The sequence below is a fragment of the Sesamum indicum genome, linkage group LG6 (genome assembly GCF_000512975.1).
Source record: "Sesamum indicum cultivar Zhongzhi No. 13 linkage group LG6, S_indicum_v1.0, whole genome shotgun sequence".
Classification (NCBI taxonomy): Eukaryota; Viridiplantae; Streptophyta; class Magnoliopsida; order Lamiales; family Pedaliaceae; genus Sesamum; species Sesamum indicum.
The window spans coordinates 3540612-3562381 of NC_026150.1; the positions used below are offsets into that span (position 1 = coordinate 3540612).

The window sequence follows — 21770 nt, forward strand, 5'->3', positions numbered from 1 at the left end:
TATTTTACGCATCCTTAATTTTATTTTTTTAATGTTTTCTCAAATGTTTCTTTTTTAAAAATTAATAGTGGTAAAATAGTAGTCTATCTTACCATATAGGAGTTACAAAATTATTTTTTATTTGATAGAAGTTTTTTATAATTTTTCAAATAATAATAGATATTTATAACTATATATGTTAAACTTCGGAGAGGTAGTTGTAATTTATCATATTTGTAAATATTTTTTTGAACATATTTGTAATTATATTTTATTTTATTTAAAGTATCTAAATTTTATTGAAAGAAATTTTTTGCTATTGAATTTTTCTAACATTTGAAGAAGAGAAAATGCTTCATTATTTAATAATACATTATTATAATTAAATAAAAATAGAAATAAAATTGATATTATATTTATTGAAAAATATAAATTCAAAATATTATAAATTATATGACTAGAAATAGTTAATAAAGAAAAATATCAACTATACATCATAATGATATTCGACTAGTATGAATGTACATATATATTATTTTTATTCAAAAATTTAAGTAATAATTTGTCATTTTTTTTCATTTATAAAAAGATTATCTATTAAATTTTTATTTAAAATTAAACTAATGTCTACTATTTATAAAAGCGTTCAAAAAATATTTGAAACAAAATATGTAAAGAAATAATTAGTTATTTTATTCTAATATTACCATGTCCATTTTAGTCATTATACCAATTAAAAGACCTTATTATGCCAAACATCATAACATTTTGTAGTATGAGATCATTCTGCATGATTAAGGACCAATTAATCAATAAAAAATAAATATTTATAATTTGTAAGTATTTTTACACATACATCGAATGTTGGCGTGTCTCCGATAACTAAAAAACAAATGATAAGAAAAGATTTATTTGATTATCTCCAATATATTTCCTCCGGTTCTCTACAGTTGGAAGTTGTTAATTCTTGAAATTAAATTAAAAGAAGCGACTTTTAGGATTTCATATAGGTACTTTCTTCAACGCGTTTGCCGTAACTCGCGACATATCAAACGGATTCAAGAACACGCAAGGGAAGAGAAACCAGTGCAGGAGTTAGGGCTCGTTTTTTGTCAGTTCAATAGCAAGAACAGAGGGAAGTGTACTCAAAGAAACAACGAGTTCATTGATGTAGCTCTATTTCATACTTTAATTTATTCTTCAGGCTTCGATCAGGTAAGTTGTAAAAACCCTAATTTTCCATTATTGAAGATGATTTTATATGGGGTGTATGTAGTTTAATTTGGATCAGAACAATTACGTAAAGCCGCTGAGTAGAGGCTTTGAATTGTGGTGTTAAATCAATGATCGAAATACCACGGAAAGTTACTCTTGTTCGGTATATTTGTGGGTTTTGCGAGGATATTTATGTGTATAAAGAGGATCTTCCGTCGTGTATGGGAATTTCATGTTTTTGGTAAAAGAGCTGGTGCTTGAAAGTTTTACTTCAGTGGAATGGCTTGCTCAAAACAATCCTCTATCGCTGTTTCATTTTGGGAAACTTATATATATATATATTTCTATCTAGCAGATTGATGCATACTGGTCGTGCAGCAAAGTCTTTGCCATATCGTTAATTGCCTTTCAGAAACGAACTCAAAGTGTTTTATTGGATGATAACATTAGTGAAATAAATGTTGTATTCAATTTCCTGTAAATTGACATTATTTGACAAGTAGTATAGTATTTTTAGACAAACATTGGCAAGTGCATTAATGAGTTTCTTAGATTCTGTTTCTGTTATTCCCTTTTGTTTTTAAATGGAAAAAGTTGCATGTTACACAAGAAAAGAGTGAAATAATTACAGCATGGAAATCTTTTTCAATAGTTGACCCATGTTCTTGTACCCTCTCAAATTTAATGTCTACTGAACCTGAAAGTTACTTAGTCATTCTTCTTCATTTTGTGAGGGCAGGTTCAGCTGGATCCTAAATGAATCTGGGACAGAAGAACTTTATTGTTATTGCTGTTTATCTAATGGCTCACTTTACTTAACAGGGGAGATGACGAATCCACAGAATGTTGAGCTGGAGGCAGCCAAGTTTCTGCATAAACTTATCCAGGAGTCTAAAGATGAGCCTACCAAATTGGCAACAAAACTCTATGTGGTGTGTGAGATTTTTAGCATGGATTGTTACTTTTTTCCTGTTAGTTTCTATCTCATAATGCTTTTATGAATGACATAATGTGTCTGTTATATGTGGATCAAAACAGATTTTGCAGCACATGAGATCTAGTGGGAAAGAAAATTCAATGCCTTATCAAGTGATATCAAGGTGAAACTTGCCCAAGATTCGGTAGAAGTCTACCTTAGTCAGTTGTATTATCATTTTGTTGCATAGTTCATTGAATGTGCAAGAGATTGGCATGAAGATTTACATCCACTCTTCAGTTTATTTATTTAGTTCTTCCCTTCTCTAAAAAACAGAAAAATTCTTCACCTTATTACCTATTCATGATCAGATAATCTTGAAAAGATGGGTTAGGGTAGATTGTATTCAATTAATGGTTTAGTCTATCAGTTTCTTGCTACATTGACCTAAAAACACAGTTAGCTCTGTTTATGATTTCATATTTTTGCTTGTTGTGATGACCTTTTGGTTATTGCTTTCTTGCAGTCTACACCTGTTGTTTGTTTAAAATTTTTATATGTTTTTCTCTTTTTGTTTAATCTATGAAGGGCCATGGAAACTGTTATCAAAGAAAACAATCTTGATATTGAAACTCTAATGTCGTCCCGCCTTCCTCTGGCAGCCGGAACACAGACTGGAGATTCTGCATCTTCTCACTTACCTGGTAAAATCATTATCTTTTTTTACTTGCAGAAAGTCACATGCATAGTGACATTAAAGGGCAATTTGGTGTAAAGCTATTGAGTACTGTGCATTACAATGCTTGTATGACTATTAAACTTTATGATTGCTGGCTCGTGCGGCAGGGTCTTCTCAGCGTGTTGGAGCTGCTAAGGACTCTAAATCGAGCTTTTCTGGGAATGAGATGGGCACACCTGAGACATATGCACCAACTAGGGGGCATACTGGCCCAGGAAGTGGCGGGCAGGACATATATCAAGGGTCTGCACCACATATAAGTGGTAAGTCTTAACCATTTGATTTTGATTCTCTGTGGACCTGGTTTTATATTTAATTTGAGGTTATAAACATTTAATTTCCCTGTGAGCAGAAAATAGGTTGATGAAGGTATGGTGGAGAATTTAAATTTGAGACTCTGACACAGCACATTATTCAAAGACTTATTAGGTTTTCCCTAGGATCTTGATAGTGGGTTGTTTGCTTATGTTATCTGAAGTATTTTCTTTTCTAGCCGCGCTTTCAATTTGTTGCCCTACCAAAGGCTCTTGTATGTCTATGTCACTTCCAAATGTATATACGGCCTTGTTTTGTGCATGTCTCTTCTGTTTTTTTATCTAATGTGGAAGCGTCGTATTTCAGGTGGAGCCATCAAGGTTCATGGGGTTTCTTCTGGTGTTCCAGGTTCTTATTTATCGGCAGAATCAGCCAATAGGATGCAGTTTGGTAACTCTTCCTTCGATAGCCACAGTTTTACTGCCAAGACGGCTAAGGACAGAAGCATGGAAGTGTTTCCTGCAATTGCTTCCGGCGATCATTCTGCTGGCAAAAGTATATCTGGGAAGACATTGGATCATGGGGGATCTAGCATGGCAACTAATGCAAATAAGGTACTCGTTTGGCACCAAAATCAGGAACTTTCAATTGTTTTATGGACCTCTTTGGAGCTATTTTAACATGTCTTGAACAACTTCCTAAGCTGCTCACTGTATTTCTTGCTGGTTATTTGTGTTTAGCTGGGTTAATTGTTGAGTTTGTCAGGGTGGCTTTCCGAGCAGTCTTCCAGAACCAAACATGGTGAGAGCCACTGCTTCTAGGGATTCCGGGAAATCACCTGTTCCTCAGGCTTCCACTGCAGGCCTTCCGTTTAAGGAACAGCAATTAAAACAACTTAGAGCTCAGTGTCTTGTGTTTTTGGCATTCAGGTAATATTTTATATTATTCTTCACCATTCTCAGTGAGGACTTCTGCACTTCCTTCTGTATTAAGATTGTTCCTCTCCATGTGCAGAAATGGTTTGATGCCAAAGAAACTTCATCTCGAGATTGCACTTGGAAATTTTTATACCAAAGAAGGTATATAATAGACTTCATACTGTACAATTCTTTCCTCATTCAATTGGCCAATGACATTGTGTTCTGCAGATGGAACTCGCCGGGATCACGTTGATCAGAAAGGGAAGGATCAATTTATTCCTGATCCAAGTAGTGTTTCTGAAGTCCCGAGGTCATTGGAAAGACCAGATAGCAGTAAAGGTCCCCCCTCTATCTTGGACTCCAATTTGTTAAAAGAAGCTGATTTTGCAAAAATTCCAGAAGAGAGAAGTACTCAACCTGCTATGTTAGCTGAAAATGAACAAGACAGGAAATGTTTGGTGACAAGACGGAAAACAGATGCTGAAAGTCTAACACAGGACAACGTAGAATTACATGCATCCGCACAAAGAGAACCACATCATTCGAGCACTAGGGAAGCATTTAGCCGTAATCATGAAAATGATTTGGGGAACATCCACCAGTCCAAGATCGTCTCATCTGGTGTTATGGCCTCATGTGAGCAATCAAAGCTTGAGGAGAGTGGTGGGACTGGAAATGGATTTGCAAATGATGTGCCCAAGGTGCCATTACCTAACAATATAGCTATGCATGAAGAGGTGCTACACAGAAAAGATGAGGCCACAAGTCAGACTCAAAATCCTGTGGATTTCCATACTGCAGGAAATTTACATTCTGATAAAAAGATGCAAAGTTTTGCATTGAAAGACCAATGGAATCCTGTCCCAGGAATGAACGCCCAAAACTTCTCTTCAGTTCCAGTTAAGGATTCTAATATTTTGGTGAAAAACGTTTCACAAGGTGAGAAAATATAATCTCTGAAGCAATCAAGATGTCAACTTGGTTTCTTTGATCTGAGAATTATTTTGTGCCCTGCTTGCTTAATTATTCTGCTTATGATATGTTGTTTCTGTGCTTCAGAAAAATTTGGTACTTCTACTTCTTGAATTTTTTATGCACCACTAAAAAATGATTTTGCTGATACATTAACGTATTAAAATTCATTTACAGTGTTAGAGACAGATCAGGAAAAGGACTATACTTCAGTATCTACTGACTTACAACCTTCTCCAAAGCATACTACTATAGAAAGATGGATCTTGGACCGGCAAAAGAGGAAAGTTTTTAATGAGCAGAATTGGGCTCAGAAACAGCAGAAGACTGAGCAAAAAATTGCTGCTTGTTCTGATAAGCTGAAGGTTTGTTTATTAATTAGAAATCAAGGATAATGTGTGACCCTTTAATATTTTGAAATGCCACATATCTCGAGATTTGAGAGGTAGGGAAGGATGTTTCCTCTCAACTCATTGAAACATCTACATTTTCTTGATGATAAAAGTGCGTGTTTTTTATTTCTCCCACTTAAGATTTATTCTGGGCAAATTTACCTTGTATTTGGTTTTATGTTGGCACGTTCGGCTTTAGAATTCTCAATGTGTTTATAATATGCTGTATGAAGAGGTTATATGGTTATGCTGGCAGAGATTATATGTTATCCTTTGACAATTTTCTTTTATTAACATGTCTAGAAGAGGTAATTTTTAATGTTGCAGAGTGAACACTATTAATCTTCTTAAGTTCTTTTCTTTGCTGCTTAACTAGTAATTTGTCTGTGGACTAAGACTTTTTGGAGGCCAAAAATGATATCTTATTTCTCAAAGAACCCAATTCGGCAGGTTGACTTTTTTGACTAGTTAGACCTTGTTTTTATGCAATGACATACAAACTTAATTTACTTTCTTTAAGAGAATGGTGAATTAAAAATATTTGGTAGTTTGCTAGTTCCAGGTTTCCTCGTTTTCTATGTAGGGTTGAAGTTGTTTTGATCTTTAGTTGGTTAAGCCTCTGTTAAGTGGTCTTGTTTATCTTCCAACTTTTTAGTTGGTTTGCTTGTGTCCATTCCTTTTTCCACTGTTGTGGTGAATGCAATCACTTAGTGGATGATATCTCTTTGATGTAGTTTCACAACGAACTTTTGCCAGGGCATTTGATGGTTCTTTCTCCGCTTTCAAGTGGTTGTGATTTTTTTTCTCTTATATTTATGTTTTGCAGGAAATTGTGAGCTCATCCGAAGATATTTCTGCAAAGACAAAAAGTGTAATTGAATTGAAAAAGCTTCAGTTGCTGGAGTTGCAGAGACGGCTTCGGAGGTGATTTATCTTTCTATGCATCAGATTGGTTTTCTTAAATGCTATATATGTTCACTTTGCTCCCTTCATTTTCCCGTCTCTCTTCCTTCATCCAATGTCTGCCTTTAGTGAGTTTTATCAACTTAAGTAATCCAAGTGTTTTGCTTCTGTTTCTTCACATAATTTTGACATTCCTTGTTCTCACATTATTAACCTTTTGCTGCAGCGATATCTTAAATGATTTTTTCAAACCAATATCAAGCGAAATGGACAGATTAAAATCGATTAAGAAGCATAGAATTGGAAGGAGATCAAAACAAATTGAAAGATATGAGCAGAAAATGAAGGAAGAGCGACAAAAGAGAATCAGAGAAAGGCAGAAGGAATTCTTTAGTGAGATTGAAGTTCACAGGTACTTTTGTTCTGTTTATCATCTTGAGGTCTTTTCTCCTGCTATTTTCTGGTTTCTTTTATCAGTGAAATTAGATAAATGATTAATTATGTTTATATCGTTTGATGGTTTTAATTTCAGAGAAAGACTCGAAGATGGGTTTAAAATCAAGAGAGAGCGCTGGAAAGGATTCAATAGATATGTGAGGGAGTTCCACAAGAGGAAGGAAAGATTTCATCGTGAGAAGATAGACAGAATCCAGCGGGAAAAGATTAATTTGTTAAAAATTAATGATGTTGAAGGGTATCTCCGCATGGTTCAGGTGCATTATGGTCCTCAATACGGTTAACACATATGATGATGAATTTTATCTCCATAGTCTCTGAAAATGTTCCAATATGCTTGTAGGATGCAAAATCAGACCGGGTTAAACAACTACTAAAAGAGACTGAGAAATATCTGCAAAAGCTGGGGTCTAAACTAAAGGAAGCAAAGGTAATGGCAAGACACTTTGAGACTGATATGGAGGAGAGTAAGGGTGGTTTTGTTGAGGAGAATGAAGACATTGTTGAGAATGAAGATGACAAAGATCAGGCCAAGGTTTCCCTTTCATGTTCTATTACCTAATTATGCAGTTACATAATTCTTCAATTGTGTTTATTTGGGCTGTCAGTTAGATTATAGTGCTCCCCTCTTAGCTTGTTATGCGCCTCTTCTCTGCAGCACTATTTGGAAAGCAACGAGAAATACTACATGATGGCACATAGGTAATGTGAAAAGTCTCACCCTTATCATAATGTTGGATCTTCTGGAGGTCATATGTTCATCTGCCCACCCACCCACAAAAAATAGAATCTAATTCTGTTAAGTTTTTGCAATTGATAGTGATTATTTATTAAATTCTGGTTATTCTTTCTGCAGTGTAAAAGAGAATATCATCGAGCAGCCGACCTGCCTTGTGGGTGGAAAACTGAGAGAGTGAGTGATATACACGCATTCCTGTTTTATTTTGTCTGTCTCTTGGATGTTTGGATTTTGCTCCTTGATGTATGCTTTGATGAAGAGTTCTAATTTGAAAAGTTTGCTTACATGTAATTTCTACACATGTACACATGAATATTTGTCCATTATTTGCTCCTGAATGTTTTGTACTGTGGTTGTGTTAAGGTACCAAATGAATGGACTAAGATGGCTGGTCTCACTTTATAATAACCACTTGAATGGTATACTAGCAGATGAGATGGGCTTGGGTAAAACTGTCCAGGTTTGATTTATACTTGGCTTTATTAACATATATATAATCCTGTATAACTTATTTGCCTTGTTTATTTTGTATCTGATAAATCCCTCTTCTAGGTTATATCTCTAATTTGTTACCTAATGGAAACTAAGAATGATAGAGGACCTTTTCTAGTAGTCGTACCATCATCAGTTTTGCCTGGGTGGGAGTCAGAGATCAATTTCTGGGCACCAAGTATCCACAAAATTGTTTATTCTGGCCCCCCTGAAGAACGCCGGAGGCTGTTTAAGTAAGCCCAACCAATCCGTAACATGACATCCTGTTGTTTCTTTGATTTCTATGAAACTTTAGCAGTTTATATGTGATTTTGTCATCCAGGGAACAAATTGTTCATCAAAAATTCAACATTCTTCTGACAACATACGAGTATTTGATGAACAAGCATGATCGACCAAAACTTAGCAAAATACACTGGCATTATATCATTATTGATGAAGGCCATCGCATAAAGAATGCTTCTTGCAAGTTGAATGCTGATCTGAAACATTACCGTAGCAATCACAGATTACTTTTGACTGGAACTCCCCTGCAGGTCTCATGTTCGCTACTATCGCTTATGCACTATGCTCACCTATACTTGAATATCTGTTTTTTAAATTACTGACATACATGTACAGGTCTATTGTCTTTTATGCTATTAATTAATTACTCTTTATTTGGTGTGTTCTCTCTCTTCCCTGGTTGCCAATGCAGAATAATCTTGAGGAACTTTGGGCGCTGCTCAACTTCTTGTTGCCAAACATCTTTAACTCATCTGATGATTTTTCTCAATGGTTCAATAAACCATTTGAGAGTAATGGTGACAATTCACCAGATGAAGTAAGTTTGATGAATGTCCTATAGCATCGAGACAAGTCCTGTTTGGCTTCTCATTATTCTCCACATTGTTCGCTCACTTTGAACACCAACTATGACCAGGCTTTGCTATCTGAGGAGGAGAATCTTTTGATTATAAATCGTCTTCACCAAGTTCTGCGACCATTTGTACTTCGAAGGTTGAAACACAAGGTGCTGCCTGACATCTCATAATACCAGTGAAAGTAACTTGTGTATTTATTCCTAATACGTGAACATAGGTGTGAGTCATGTCATAAACATGTTTCCATATAATATCTTGATGTGACAATTATTACGAAGTGGAAATCCAGCCCAAAATGTCTTTTTGTAGTAGGGATTTATTTCGAAAGATATCCGGGCATTTGGTAAACAAGTGAAGTATCTGGGAACTGCATTCAGTTTGAGCCTCTGCTGACCTCTTGAGATCTTCTGTATAATTCACTAGTTTCTGAATCAGATGAGGATTCTTTGTATCCCCTCCCACCCCCCTTTACTCCAGAAAACTTGGTTTAAGTCCCGAATCCTCATTACTAATGGAAACCAAATGATCTACGGATTGATCACAAAATCCTTTCAATAGGCCTTCCATTAAATGCCAGTCATTATCATGAAAGATATAGAAGTGTCATTTGAACTTTCTTTACAGCAGTCTGATATCAAACCCTGTTACTAATCTGCTTTTAACTTAAATGATTTGGCCAGGTTGAAAATGAATTGCCTGAAAAGATCGAAAGACTTATTAGATGTGAAGCTTCTGCGTATCAGAAGTTATTGATGAAGAGGGTAGAAGAAAATCTTGGTGCCATTGGATCTTCAAAGGTTCTTTCCGTAGTTTTTCTAGATTCATTCTTTTACATTTTTGCCTTCATTATATGTACATTTGATTATACCTATAGTTATTTCTATTCCAGTTATCTGCTATACAAGTATCCATGTCTGTAGTATACAGATTCGTGTAGAACTACGTATACACAAATATGTAGAGGTCCGCACATATTTGTGTGGTTATATGTATGTTTATATTCTTCCCAGTATGGGATATTGCACTCTTAATATCTATGCCTGCAGATCTGGTGCACTCTATAGTTTAATGAAATAATGCCCACAAAAAGTTGATTCTGTTTCTTTCCTTTACTTTGCAACTTCATCAGGCTCGGTCTGTGCATAACTCCGTGATGGAACTGCGCAATATATGCAACCATCCGTATCTCAGCCAGCTTCACGTGGAGGAGGTATTTTTTTCTCTCTTTTAATTGAGTTACTTTCTGCTTGTTGAATATTGGATGCATTAACTTGATAAATTTGTGTAGTAAGTCGAATGACTTTTTGCGATTGCTGTTTCCACTTCATGTTCTCTCTATGAAATTGAGCTTGACACAGAAGTTGTTAGGTAAACATAACCCTGCTCCTGTCCACTTAGAGTCCAAATAAGTTGGACAGTAAGTTGAATGGTCGATAGTCAAACTAGATAAATTTACGGTGGTCGTTAATTGTGGCTTCTCCACCTCTTCTGAAATCATGAATGGTAAGGAAGTTGCTTAATGATGGAATATTAACTAATTGAACTTTCTATTCTTTTTGGCTAGGTTCACGAGTTGATTCCAAAGCATTATCTTCCTAACATTGTCAGACTTTGTGGGAAGCTTGAGATGTTAGATCGGTTATTGCCCAAACTGAAGGCAACTGACCATCGGGTAGGTTTGCTGTTGCCATCTATAGATGGCAATCTGTTCCTTCTGAATTTCTATTCTTTGTGCATTTTGTATTTATGGTTCTGAAAGTTTTGTTATGTTGGTGGTATGTTCCATGAAGCATTTCATGCTACATGTATTAATTAAATTCATTTATACTATTTAATACATCTTCACTGGTAACCACTTTATCTCCAGATTTGCTCATTGTTAAGACCGGATGTTTCATTTCTTTCTTGTTTATTTACTCTACTGAAATAATTATCTTTTTATGAACTTCTAGTTTCTTGCCTTATCTTTACCACTTTTAGCTTATTGGACCTTGTCCAATTTGCTCTTGTTCCTATTTCTTTTTCATGATTAGTTTTCCTGTTCTTTATGTGTATGTGTATGTGTATGTGTATGCATGCATTTGTACGCTAGGAGGTGGTGTTCCATGTGTTTATGAAGGTCTTCGGTATCTTTAAGAAGCGATGCAGAGGTTCAATTTCTGGCCAAACACAGTCATGGTGCTATGTTCGAATAATTGTGTGTGTGTTTTAATCTGATGGTGTAGTAATGCCTGCTTTTCTGGGAATTCTGTTGATGGTTCATTGCGTCCTATGTGTCTTCTGTCTTTTATTAAGGCGAAAACAGAATGTTTTGGAGAATTACAATTAGAATGAAGTCCTGGTTCTATGCTGATCTACTTATGCGTGATCTTATGGCTTATTGATTGTGTACTTTCATTCCACCCTTCTCAGGGCCTTTGCCCTTCTGTGTTCTTTTCTTCATCTTCTCATGTTTTTTTTGTGGTCTTCTTTTCATACTTTTATCACAAGCTTGGGTTTCAAGTTCTCTTTCTGTTTTCTTGCCATTCTTGTTGCTCTCCTTGTTCTGTATGGCCGGCAGAGGTCGGGTAGGTGTCTTAAGATATCTGCAATCTTCATTGTGAAGATCTTGTGTCTGCTAGATGTTGCTTATTTATCGTGCTTCCCAGAACTATAGGAAGGTCTTTGGTTTGCAGGTTCTTCTTTTCTCAACAATGACTAGACTTCTTGATGTTATGGAGGACTATCTTTGCTGGAAACAATATAGATACCTACGATTAGATGGACATACATCTGGGGGCGATCGTGGGGCCCTCATTGACCGGTTCAATCAACCTGATTCACCATATTTCATATTTTTACTCAGGTAATCATGCAGTATCCTTTGTGATTAGCTTACATTTGAACTTTGCCTCCAGTAAGGTGGATCCGTATGTGGTTCTTCAGAGTCCTTGTTGCACTGGTTCCTTGTCTTAAAGGAACAAATTTAATAAGTGTCAATTTTTGTGTTAACTATGATTTTCAAATCTTGGAATCTTCTCTAGCAATTATAAAGTTTTATTAAGATGGAACATTCCTGTCATATTTTTACAAGGCGTAAAATAAGAGACTGTGCGGCCCAGATCAATCTTTGTTCTTGATTTTTAAAGTAGGTATTGGTTGTTAAAAGTTGATCAGGTTTGTCTTCAATTTTGTCACTTGGGCAATAAAGTAGCTTGGTGAATTATCAAACGTGCGTCCAACCTAATCTATTAGAGTTTTTGAATTCTTTTGAGTTAGTTTTCCCAATAAAATTTTTAACTGTCAGTCCTGTTAATTGCATGGAATTGTATGCTGGTGATAAGCACTAGTAATACCTATAATCTCTACTCAATCTCTATATCTTTGTTTTTTTAACATTATTATTCTAAAGCTTAATGAAAATCAACGTAGTTATTAAACGGCCATTCTAATCATCTCGAGTTTTTGTGTGAAGTTGCTTATTTACAAGTTACATGCTTCATGATTTTTGTTTAGGATGGTGCTGTCGTTTAATAGTAAGAAAAGAAGTAAAGAAAATGGGAAAACAAAATCAAAGGGTGAAAAAGTAATGCAGTTTGTATGTCAATTCCCAGTAATACAATGAAATTGAGGGGAAAAAATGCATTTCTTGAAACATTGCTTCTTAGAGAGTCCAACTCTGTCAAACATGTTTGTGTAAACGAAAATCTAGGTCCCGATAAACACATCATATGATATTCACGATAGCATTTTATATCATAATATTTGTGCGCTTGGATCAAAGCACCTGAGAGGAAAACTAGGTACAGACCTTGAACAGGTGCAACGCTTGAAACATACGGACAATATGCTTAAAGTACAACCTGTGTGTGTGCACAAGCAGAACTTAAGCAAATATTATCTTCTATTGCTGCATCTCTGTCTTTCTCACTGGTCTGTAACAATTTGTCTACCAGTATTCGAGCTGGAGGCGTTGGTGTGAATCTCCAAGCTGCTGATACTGTGATTATATTTGATACAGATTGGAATCCCCAGGCAATGCTTTTATGCTATTAATCTTAGTGAGTTGTGAGTCTTTTGATTTTGAATCAGTCTCATCTTGAAATATTTGATGCAGGTTGATCTGCAAGCACAAGCAAGGGCACATAGGATTGGACAAAAGAAGGACGTCCTCGTTCTTCGCTTAGAAACAGTAAATACCTTTATCCTTGATTTTGAGTAACTTTTAGTTGTTTCTTCTGTTAATTCAAAGCAATAATTCTCCTTTATTTTTTTAGTTGATCTCCTGTCATATTCTGGAGCTTCTTACCTTCTGATTACATTTTCAATCCAACAATAGTCTACCCAACTTGTCTTTTATGTTTCTAATATATCTTGGAGGTTCTTTATTATGTTGATGGTCTCTTTTATGGTGGTAATGCTCACCTCATTTGAATCCCCACTTCTGTTGGTTTTAGTCACTCCTTGTACAAATATTGTTGAAGTCGATATTCTTAAAAAACGAAAAATTATAAAAAGTTGCTCTTACCTCCCTCTAGAATTTACATCTAAAAAAGTTGCCCCGAAAATCATAAGATCACTAATCTGAACATTCAATATAATTAATGGCTTAACTTAGGAGCTATATTTGTAGAAGAAAACTTCAATTTGTGTTTCCAGTTTAGCTCCTTAACTAAGAGAAATTTGATTGTCATTTTGTAAGGGTTATTCACTATCTGGAATGGGCTGATATGTTTGCTTCAAAAATACGTAGCCTGTTACTAGACAAGTCCCAGGGGATTAGGGTGGTATTATTTTGGAAATTGTCCCATCCTTTGGGGGTGGGATAAGATAATCAGGCCCAATCTAGGATTATTTTTGTATGAAATGTCAACTTTTTCCTCAAGTTTTAAAGTCCAGTTACACCTTAAATTTGGATTATGAAGGAAGCTTCATCCCCAGATCAAAGTGGGTGTCTTACACTCTGCCAGCATCCTCTCCAAAATAGAGTTTTGACTTTGTTCTCATGATTGAGCTAAGCACATCATTTTTATCTACTATACCTTCATCTTTCAACTCATTCCGGTAGAATTTTTGCTAACCTCCAATCCACTTTCTTGTTCAGCTAAGTTGCTGCTAATGAGTTCATTCTCTTCAAAATTCACTTGGTTGACTTGTATAATGGAATTACCTGTGCTCTGAATGGGGATTTTGGTTATTGTGTTGGCTCTGTCTTCCTTTAGCTGTTGATTTGGTGTTCAATCTCCCAAAAAGCAAGCGGGTCTCTCTTCTTTGTTCATCAGTAGCAATACATGGTTAATAAATTACGTGGGGTAGTAATGGTAAAAAGGCTATTTACTTTTTACATCATTCATCATATCCTACAAAGTAAATATGACATGCGATATATAACAGCTATGTCCATCTATGCATACAGACAAATAGACACGATATATATAGTGAACTGGCGAGAACCCGGTGAATCGCTATCCCATCCCATATATACACACTCTCAATCCTGTCATCCATTAATCTCATACCAGAAAGTAATGAGCCCTAAAAGGTTCCAAAAGTAGAATCTAGTAGTTAAATGTGTTAGCTAAAGGTATATGGCAAGCATTTTTGGACCAACATAGAGAAATGTAACATCCTTTTTAGATGGTGGTCAACTTTTTATGCTTTGTACTTCTTCCATTTGATTGTATTTATTACCTTTATGTCATCTCTGCTGCCTTGGTTGATAATGTCAAACTTTGAAGCTCCACTTATTCTCCAAGTATCAAATGTGTAAGGTTGCTGCTAAAATGCTTTAGTAATTCATATGTCATTAGTTGTGTATTTTGGAGAAATTAAGATAATGTCAAGTGTGTGGGCCTAATTTCCTCTTTGCTGCTTATTTGGCTGAAATAATGCACGAAGTCTTTTAGGAGAGTTTCCTATATGTCACATTTTTCATCATCATTTTCAGAGTACTAATGCCCACTTTCTGTAGAAGTCCCTGCCATAACCATCAGATTCTGAAGTAATTGAATTCTTTCATGGTTTTTAGTTCCTAAGGATATCTCTACAATTTTCGAAGGCATTGGATCAATTCGTAGTTATTTTCTCTGACAGGACTGACTTGAAGGAACTTATTGTAGATCTTGCATAAGAACTTTTCTTCAATGATTTCAGAACATCTATTCTTTTTCTTTCCCATCCTAACCAGGTCCAGACTGTGGAAGAACAAGTTAGAGCCTCTGCTGAGCACAAACTGGGGGTTGCTAATCAGAGTATAACTGCGGGTTTTTTTGACAATAACACGAGGTATGCTCTGGTGTACTTGCTATAGTAAATTGCAGCTGTATCCCAGTGCGATTTAATAGTATCAGAATAATTTCTGTACTATGTCAGTGCGGAAGATCGAAGAGAATACTTGGAGTCTCTCCTGCGTGAGTGCAAGAAAGAGGAAGTTGCACCTGTTTTGGATGATGATTCTCTTAATGATATTATAGCACGCAGGTATGCCTTTTCTTCTGGTAACACCTTATGTGTGGATGCATCTGAGGCTTTAGTACAATGACCTAAACATGACTTCCTCTACAGAGGAATGGTCCTGGTCTGAATATAATGAAAATATGGTACAGTTGGGTTTTGTCTCTTTTGTTCGATATAGCCTCAGATGATACCTTGTTTATTTAAATGATGAGTTTGCATATACTTTAGTAAAGTGAGTACCATCTTCCATGCAAAGGGAGGGAGATTAAAGAAGATCCTGATTGTCAAATTTACCAGCTCACACAATTCTGTAGGCTTTATCTTCTTATATATATTCTAAGACTACTAGCGCTATGGAGTAATATCACAACAGCATAAATTTGGAAGTAAAGGATGCCTTCCTTCTTTTTTCAGGTTTTGTTTTGGGGTGGGGGGGGGGGGGGAGACTCTTCTCCTTTCCGCACTTATTAACCCAGAAAGTTGGTCTGTTATCATACTTGTAAGGTGCTAAACCTCTTTCAGCAACACTCCCCCCCCTCCCTTTGCATTTTTAGTTTGTCAGCTGGTGAACCATAATTTCTTGTTTGAGATCATGTAATCCATTAGATTTGCTATGCATACAAGTTGTTTATGCTAGAAGGGCCATGGAGGCTTTGAGGAATTCCTCTGTTCTGTCTTCCCTGATTTACTCTGTCTTTGAACCATTTTCGGATGAGATGGTCATTTGGACCTTTATCCTGTTCTTTGGTGTGGAAATATGTGAATGAATTGTCATTTAGTTTATGGAAAGAAAGGGGGTTGGGAAATAGAAAATTGACATGATGCACAATATCCTTTCTTGAGCTAACCAGTGAAAATTGTTAGTAGTGATAAAAGATGGAAATTGGTAATAGTTGATAGTTTTCATCTTGAAGTCCCTACTGATCTAACCTAGTTTGAAGGGGTATCAATAGCTTAATTCCAATCTCTACTTAAATGCTTTAACCCCACTCACATTTTTTCTTCATTTATTTCAAAAGCTTGAAATGTGATCCACAAATAAAGATCCCATTCAATTGTATCCGCTGTAAAACATTTCTTTTAAGTTTATAGATTCTAGTATTCCACTTAGCTTTAGGCTGAATTCTTCTTCTGCAACTCCGTTATTGTAAATTTGTAACAGTCTAATTTCTCTATTTCTTTTAAGTTATTCCCTGTACCGTGTTTATCTAATTATTTTATTATGATTCCCTCTATACAGTGAGTCAGAAATTGATATTTTTGAGTCAGTCGACAAACAGAGGCGTGAAGAAGAAATGGTACCGCCAAATCCTAAATATGTTGTGCTTTAATCCTCTTCAATTTGTTATGGGTTCGGAAGGGGCTTATTTCTAGCTATTCAAAATCTCTCCAAAATTTTGCAGGTTGCATGGGAAAATATGTTTGGTGGGAAGGGGTCAGAGAAATGCAAGCAGATACCTCCTTTGCCTTCTCGACTTTTAACAGATGATGACTTAAAATCATTTTATGAAGTGATGAAGATTTCTGAAGCACCGACACCAGGTGTATTACCTAATGCTGGGATGAAGAGGAAGAGTGGTTCTCTTGGAGGTCTTGATACACAACATTATGGAAGAGGCAAACGTGCTAGGGAGGTTTGTTTATATCAATTTTACAGTGTGATCTTGTGATATATTTTTCTTTGCTGTATATATTTACCATTGTGTACTTCTGATTTTTGCTATTATGCATCGAGTATTGTTTGATATGAGAACAGATTCTAGTTTGTCTTATATTTTGACTGGTTATGATATCTATCATTAGGTACGCTCTTATGAAGAGCAATGGACGGAAGAAGAATTTGAAAGAATGTGCCAAGTTGACTCTCCAGAATCTCCTGTAATTAAGGAAGAAGTTACTGGAAAGACATTGCCGGTTGCTGCAAACAGCTCGGCTGTAGTCATTGGTGAGATGCAGGCACCAGTATCATCTCAACTGCCTCAGCATCCAGCTATAGAACCACAACTGGGGCTGGTAAAAAAAGAGGCTACCCCGCCATCTAAAAGGGGCCGTGGAAGGCCAAAAAGAGTGGTGGAAGCCTCTCCATTGGTTCCATGCCCTGTGCCTTTGGGCGCTGTCAAGGCAGAAGAGGTCTCCAAGGTTGAAGCTACATCTGTGGTACCTCCTGATTCTTCGGCCACCACTGGTCATATTAGAAGTATCACTGGTGGCGTGCAGGAAATGGGGCTGCCTATTACCCCGACCACCCCTGGAGTATCAACCCCGATCCCTGGGCCTGTTACTCCGAACCCTGGGCCAACTCTGCCATCCATTGTTCCTGCTTCTCAAACTGCTGCTTCCCCTTCATCAGCTGGGCGAGGTAGAGGACGAGGTCGCAAGTCTCTAACAGGAGGAGAAGCTCCTGCTCCCAGACGCAGAGGCAAAAGACAGACCACAGTTTTGCAGACTGTTCCGGTAACTGCCTCCCTATCATTGACTGAGAAACCACCCATTGAAATACAAGGAGAAATTACCTCAGGCTCTGTTGTTGCTACCAGCACTGGTTCTGTTCCTGTCACTACAGTTATAAAGGAAGTTTCTAGTGAACCAAATTCAGTTTCACCTGCTGCTATTCTACCATCAGCTTCTGGCCCAAGGACTTCGGATGTGGGGTCACAAGAAGGAGCCATATCCACCACTTCAGTGGCTTCCGGTGATGCTTTTAGTGGTCCAGTGGCTGTGGCAAATGTTAGTCAGCCAGACACTGGTGTTGTGCCTGCTTCAAGCCCCCAAGCTAACCCTCCCTTACTTCCTGGGCTTCCTGTTGCACAGTCTATTAGTTCTTCCCCCTCTATAACAAGGCAAGGTAGAGGACGAGGGCGAGGGCGGGGGCGTAATGCTCAAAGTCGAGAAGAAACACCTCAAAGGAGGCGAAGGAGGCAGGACCCTATGGTATCCACTAATCCTGGCACGTTAACTGGTCAGGATTCAGCACTGACTGAACCTCCTCAGAAAAAAACTCAGGCTTCTGTTTTGCGGAAGGACACCACGATAGGGGAGGGGAATCTAGAATTGACAAAAGCAAGCCAGTATGCTGCTCAAGATGTTGCAGATCCTTCCATGGAGGAAGTCCCTAAGGGTAGGTCCCACTCCTTGTTAGAGTATATAAATCTTTGAAAATGTTCAGATGCACATGATTTTGAAATTGGGAGGGGTCAGTGTATTTATTTCTATATCACAAACTAGACTTAGAAATTTGTTCAATCCAATGCATGCATCACAAGCTTTATTCTGAGGGAAAGGGAAATGAAAGCGGGCGGGGAAAGTTACACTGACGTTGTTTCGTATGTTCTACTTGAAGTAGAGTTGTAACAATTGTCCTTTTCTGGTACCATGAAAATAAGGCAGGGAGATTTAAGTTCTAATTTGCCGTACATCTATTTTTAAGAAACTTCACAGGCACAATTCAACTTGATTGAACCAGTTGTTTTCCTATGAGTAATAATACTCCTTTTAGGTCCCGATGTATTTGACCACTGACATTTAGATGTTTTCCAAACTGTATATCTGTACTTAATTTGCTCTCGGATATGGTAATCTTTTGCAATTCAACATTTTTGTTGTGTCTACGAGAGAGTCCATCTAATTGTCATGGTATCTCTGACATGATTGTTACATAATACCTCTTGCATATGCTTCTTTTCTAACCTTATAAATTTATCTGAGCATGTAAAGAAACAAATTAGTTGTAAAATTGTAGTAAGGAATTTTGTTATGAGTGTTTTGTGAGTTTGTATGACCATTGATGTACATGCTTAATTAATCACGGTTATCCACTTGCAATGAATCTGCATTTTTGTGGTGGATAATGAACTAGGAGCTCCTGTCACTTATTGTTAGATGCCCCACGTTCTTATATGACACGATGGATACGTTTTTATTTTTAACATATGGCTGCAGGCTCCACTACGGTTTCGAACACTTGTGTGAACAAGTCCGAGGATCCTCAGGAGCAAGATGGAAATAAGAAAGAAGGCAATGATCTGGCAAATAAAGGCTCCATTACAGATACACACATTTGTGTTGACAAGGTAGAGGATCCTCCTCAGGGACAAGATGGAAATAAAAATGAAGGCAAAAATCAGGTAAATGAAGGCTCGGATCCTCCTCAGGAACAAGGTGGAAATAGAAAAGAAGTCAAGGATCATGCAAATGGAGGCTCAGCTACAGATACAAACATTGATGTTGACAAGTTTGAGGATCCTCCTCAGGAACAAGATGAAAATAAAAAAGAAGGCAAGGATCACGCAAATGAAGCCCTTGAATCAGAATCTAACTTCTGTGATAATTCGCCATCAATTTCTACCTTGGATCCAGCAGTTACAACATTGAGATCTCTGGTTTCCAGTTCTGGGCTTCAGTCTGCAAGAGAAAGTGGGGAATCTAAGGAGAAGGAAGCACCTGATGATAAGGACCCTTGTGGCGCTAGTTCTCTTATTTCCATCTCTGAGGTGCTGGGAAGTGATAATGATAATAAAAAATCTGAAGATTCCCAATCTTTACTGGTAGGCAGCAGCAACTCTGTTGAGATGGAAAAAAGCCAAGGGTTAAATAGTGATAATGTTGAGGCTGCAGCATCATTTGGAGCAATGCCTCGTGCCAGTGAGACTGAAAAGTTTGAATCTCTCTGTCAAAAGGAAGATGAGAAAATAATTGAGTCTGCCAAAAGCCCTAATGTGGACGAATTTCCAGCATCAGATAATTTATCAAAGGGAGCAACAAATGATGCGACTGTTGATTCAATCCCCAAGTTATCCGAAAGTGATAATACTGAGAGAGCATCAGAAGATTCCGGGTCTTTACCGGTATCCAAAAGCAACTCTGCTGAGATGGTGAAAGGCCAAGATGTGCGTAGCACCGACGTTCAGGCCACATCAGCTCTTGGGTCAAAGCCTGTTCTGCCTGGTGAGAGTGGCAAGTCTGAATCTCCTTCTGGAAAGGAAGGTGACAAGATTTTTGAGTCCTCTAAAAGCACTAATCTGGATGAATCTGTACCACCTCTCAAATCATCTGAGGAAGCGACAAATACCGTTTCAGATAAAGGTGCCGAAAATGAATACGGAAAAGTACTCGTGGATGAACATGAAAACTACTCTACTTCAGTTGAGGTTGTTGTTTCTGCTTCTGACATTTCAGTGCCAGTGTCTGGATCTGGTCAGAACTTGTCTAGTCAGTCACATGGAAAGGAGAATTCAGGAGAACAAGAAAGCAATGGTGTTGTCGGGGATAAAGATTTCAATTCAAAGCCAGGTTCAACTTTAAGTAGAGGAGGAGTTGAAGAGTCTTTTCCAATTTCCTCAACTGAAGAAAACTTAGAATTGCCTGTGGGTTTGACTGAGAAGGTGAGTGAGAATCTGGGTGTGAATGATGATCTGAAACAAATGGTAGAAAAAGAAGATTGTTCTGTCTCTGCCTCACTTGATTCTGCTGACAAATTGGAGGATCATCAGGAACAAGATTTAAAAGATTTAGATGGCAAAGATCACAAGGCTGAAGTGCTTCCATCAGAATCGCTGTTGTGTGATAATTTGCCATCAAATTCAACATTGGAGCCTGCTGCTGTGTTGATCCCAGTTGCCGAGTCTGGGAATCGGTCTGCAAGAGAAGAACATCAGGAGAGCAAAGAACCTGATAATGAGGTTCACGTGAATAGTTCTGTTGTTTCAGTTCCTGATGCACCTGAAATATCTTTGCGTTCGTCATCAGTATTCAGCAGCAATGATACTGAGATTACCACAAATCAATGTTTAGATAGTGCTAGTCCTCAAGGCGCAACCCTTCCTGGGGAAATGCCTTTCCTTGGGGAGTCTGATTCTGAAGATGCAGCAAAGGGGGCGGAGAAAATGGTTGAGTCTGCCAAAAGTCCCACTCAGGAAGAAGCCATAGCACCCGATGATTCACGGGAGAGAGCTGCTGATGCCATTTCTGAGGAACCCAAGGATGAATCTGGTAATGAAGCTGGGAAACTTCTCACTGGTGAACATGAGGAAGATCCCCATCTTGAGGTTTCTATTTCGACTACTGAAGTTGCAGCTCCCACTCTGGAAGACTCTCCAAAGGATGGAGCAGTTAAGACCATTTCTGAGGTACCAAAGGATGCATTTTGCAGTGAACCTGAGAAATTACCCACTAATGAACCAACAAAGCAAAGTCTGCTGGATAATGCTTCTGTTTCACCTATTGAAGTTGCGCTTCCTAATGTGGAAAACTCCCTCGCGTCAGATTATTTGTCAGACGGAACTGGGAATACCATTCCTGAGGTTCTTGAGGATACAGTTCCTGGAGAACTACCTGCCAATGAACATGCAAGGGAAAATGCCACTGTTGAAGTTCCCATCCCGACTACTGAAGGAGTAGATGCTGCTCAGGAAGACTTACTGGCACAAGATAATTTGTCTGATGGAGCAAAGGATGTGGTCGCCGAGGTACACGGGGACAAATTTGATGATGAATCA

At 37.5% G+C, this 21770-nt stretch overlaps 1 protein-coding gene across 1 annotated transcript in view; it reads left to right on the top strand.

Annotated features, from left to right (window-relative positions):
* Window positions 1003–21770, top strand: part of LOC105163608 (chromatin structure-remodeling complex protein SYD) — a 21228-nt gene continuing 460 nt past the window's right edge. The window contains exons 1-33 of the mRNA XM_020694833.1: window positions 1003–1194; window positions 2017–2126; window positions 2233–2294; window positions 2699–2814; window positions 2957–3112; window positions 3471–3718; window positions 3870–4033; window positions 4119–4183; window positions 4253–4963; window positions 5174–5361; window positions 6215–6312; window positions 6518–6703; window positions 6824–7004; window positions 7091–7282; window positions 7406–7449; window positions 7604–7660; window positions 7850–7946; window positions 8039–8211; window positions 8301–8514; window positions 8676–8801; window positions 8901–8990; window positions 9522–9638; window positions 9971–10051; window positions 10406–10513; window positions 11517–11686; window positions 12777–12855; window positions 12938–13012; window positions 15008–15105; window positions 15193–15300; window positions 16517–16574; window positions 16680–16910; window positions 17080–18394; window positions 19216–21768. Coding sequence (XP_020550492.1) covers window positions 2022–2126; window positions 2233–2294; window positions 2699–2814; window positions 2957–3112; window positions 3471–3718; window positions 3870–4033; window positions 4119–4183; window positions 4253–4963; window positions 5174–5361; window positions 6215–6312; window positions 6518–6703; window positions 6824–7004; window positions 7091–7282; window positions 7406–7449; window positions 7604–7660; window positions 7850–7946; window positions 8039–8211; window positions 8301–8514; window positions 8676–8801; window positions 8901–8990; window positions 9522–9638; window positions 9971–10051; window positions 10406–10513; window positions 11517–11686; window positions 12777–12855; window positions 12938–13012; window positions 15008–15105; window positions 15193–15300; window positions 16517–16574; window positions 16680–16910; window positions 17080–18394; window positions 19216–21768 — 8266 coding nt within the window. The 5' untranslated portion in view covers window positions 1003–1194; window positions 2017–2021. The remainder of the gene's footprint in view (window positions 1195–2016; window positions 2127–2232; window positions 2295–2698; window positions 2815–2956; window positions 3113–3470; window positions 3719–3869; window positions 4034–4118; window positions 4184–4252; window positions 4964–5173; window positions 5362–6214; window positions 6313–6517; window positions 6704–6823; window positions 7005–7090; window positions 7283–7405; window positions 7450–7603; window positions 7661–7849; window positions 7947–8038; window positions 8212–8300; window positions 8515–8675; window positions 8802–8900; window positions 8991–9521; window positions 9639–9970; window positions 10052–10405; window positions 10514–11516; window positions 11687–12776; window positions 12856–12937; window positions 13013–15007; window positions 15106–15192; window positions 15301–16516; window positions 16575–16679; window positions 16911–17079; window positions 18395–19215; window positions 21769–21770) is intronic.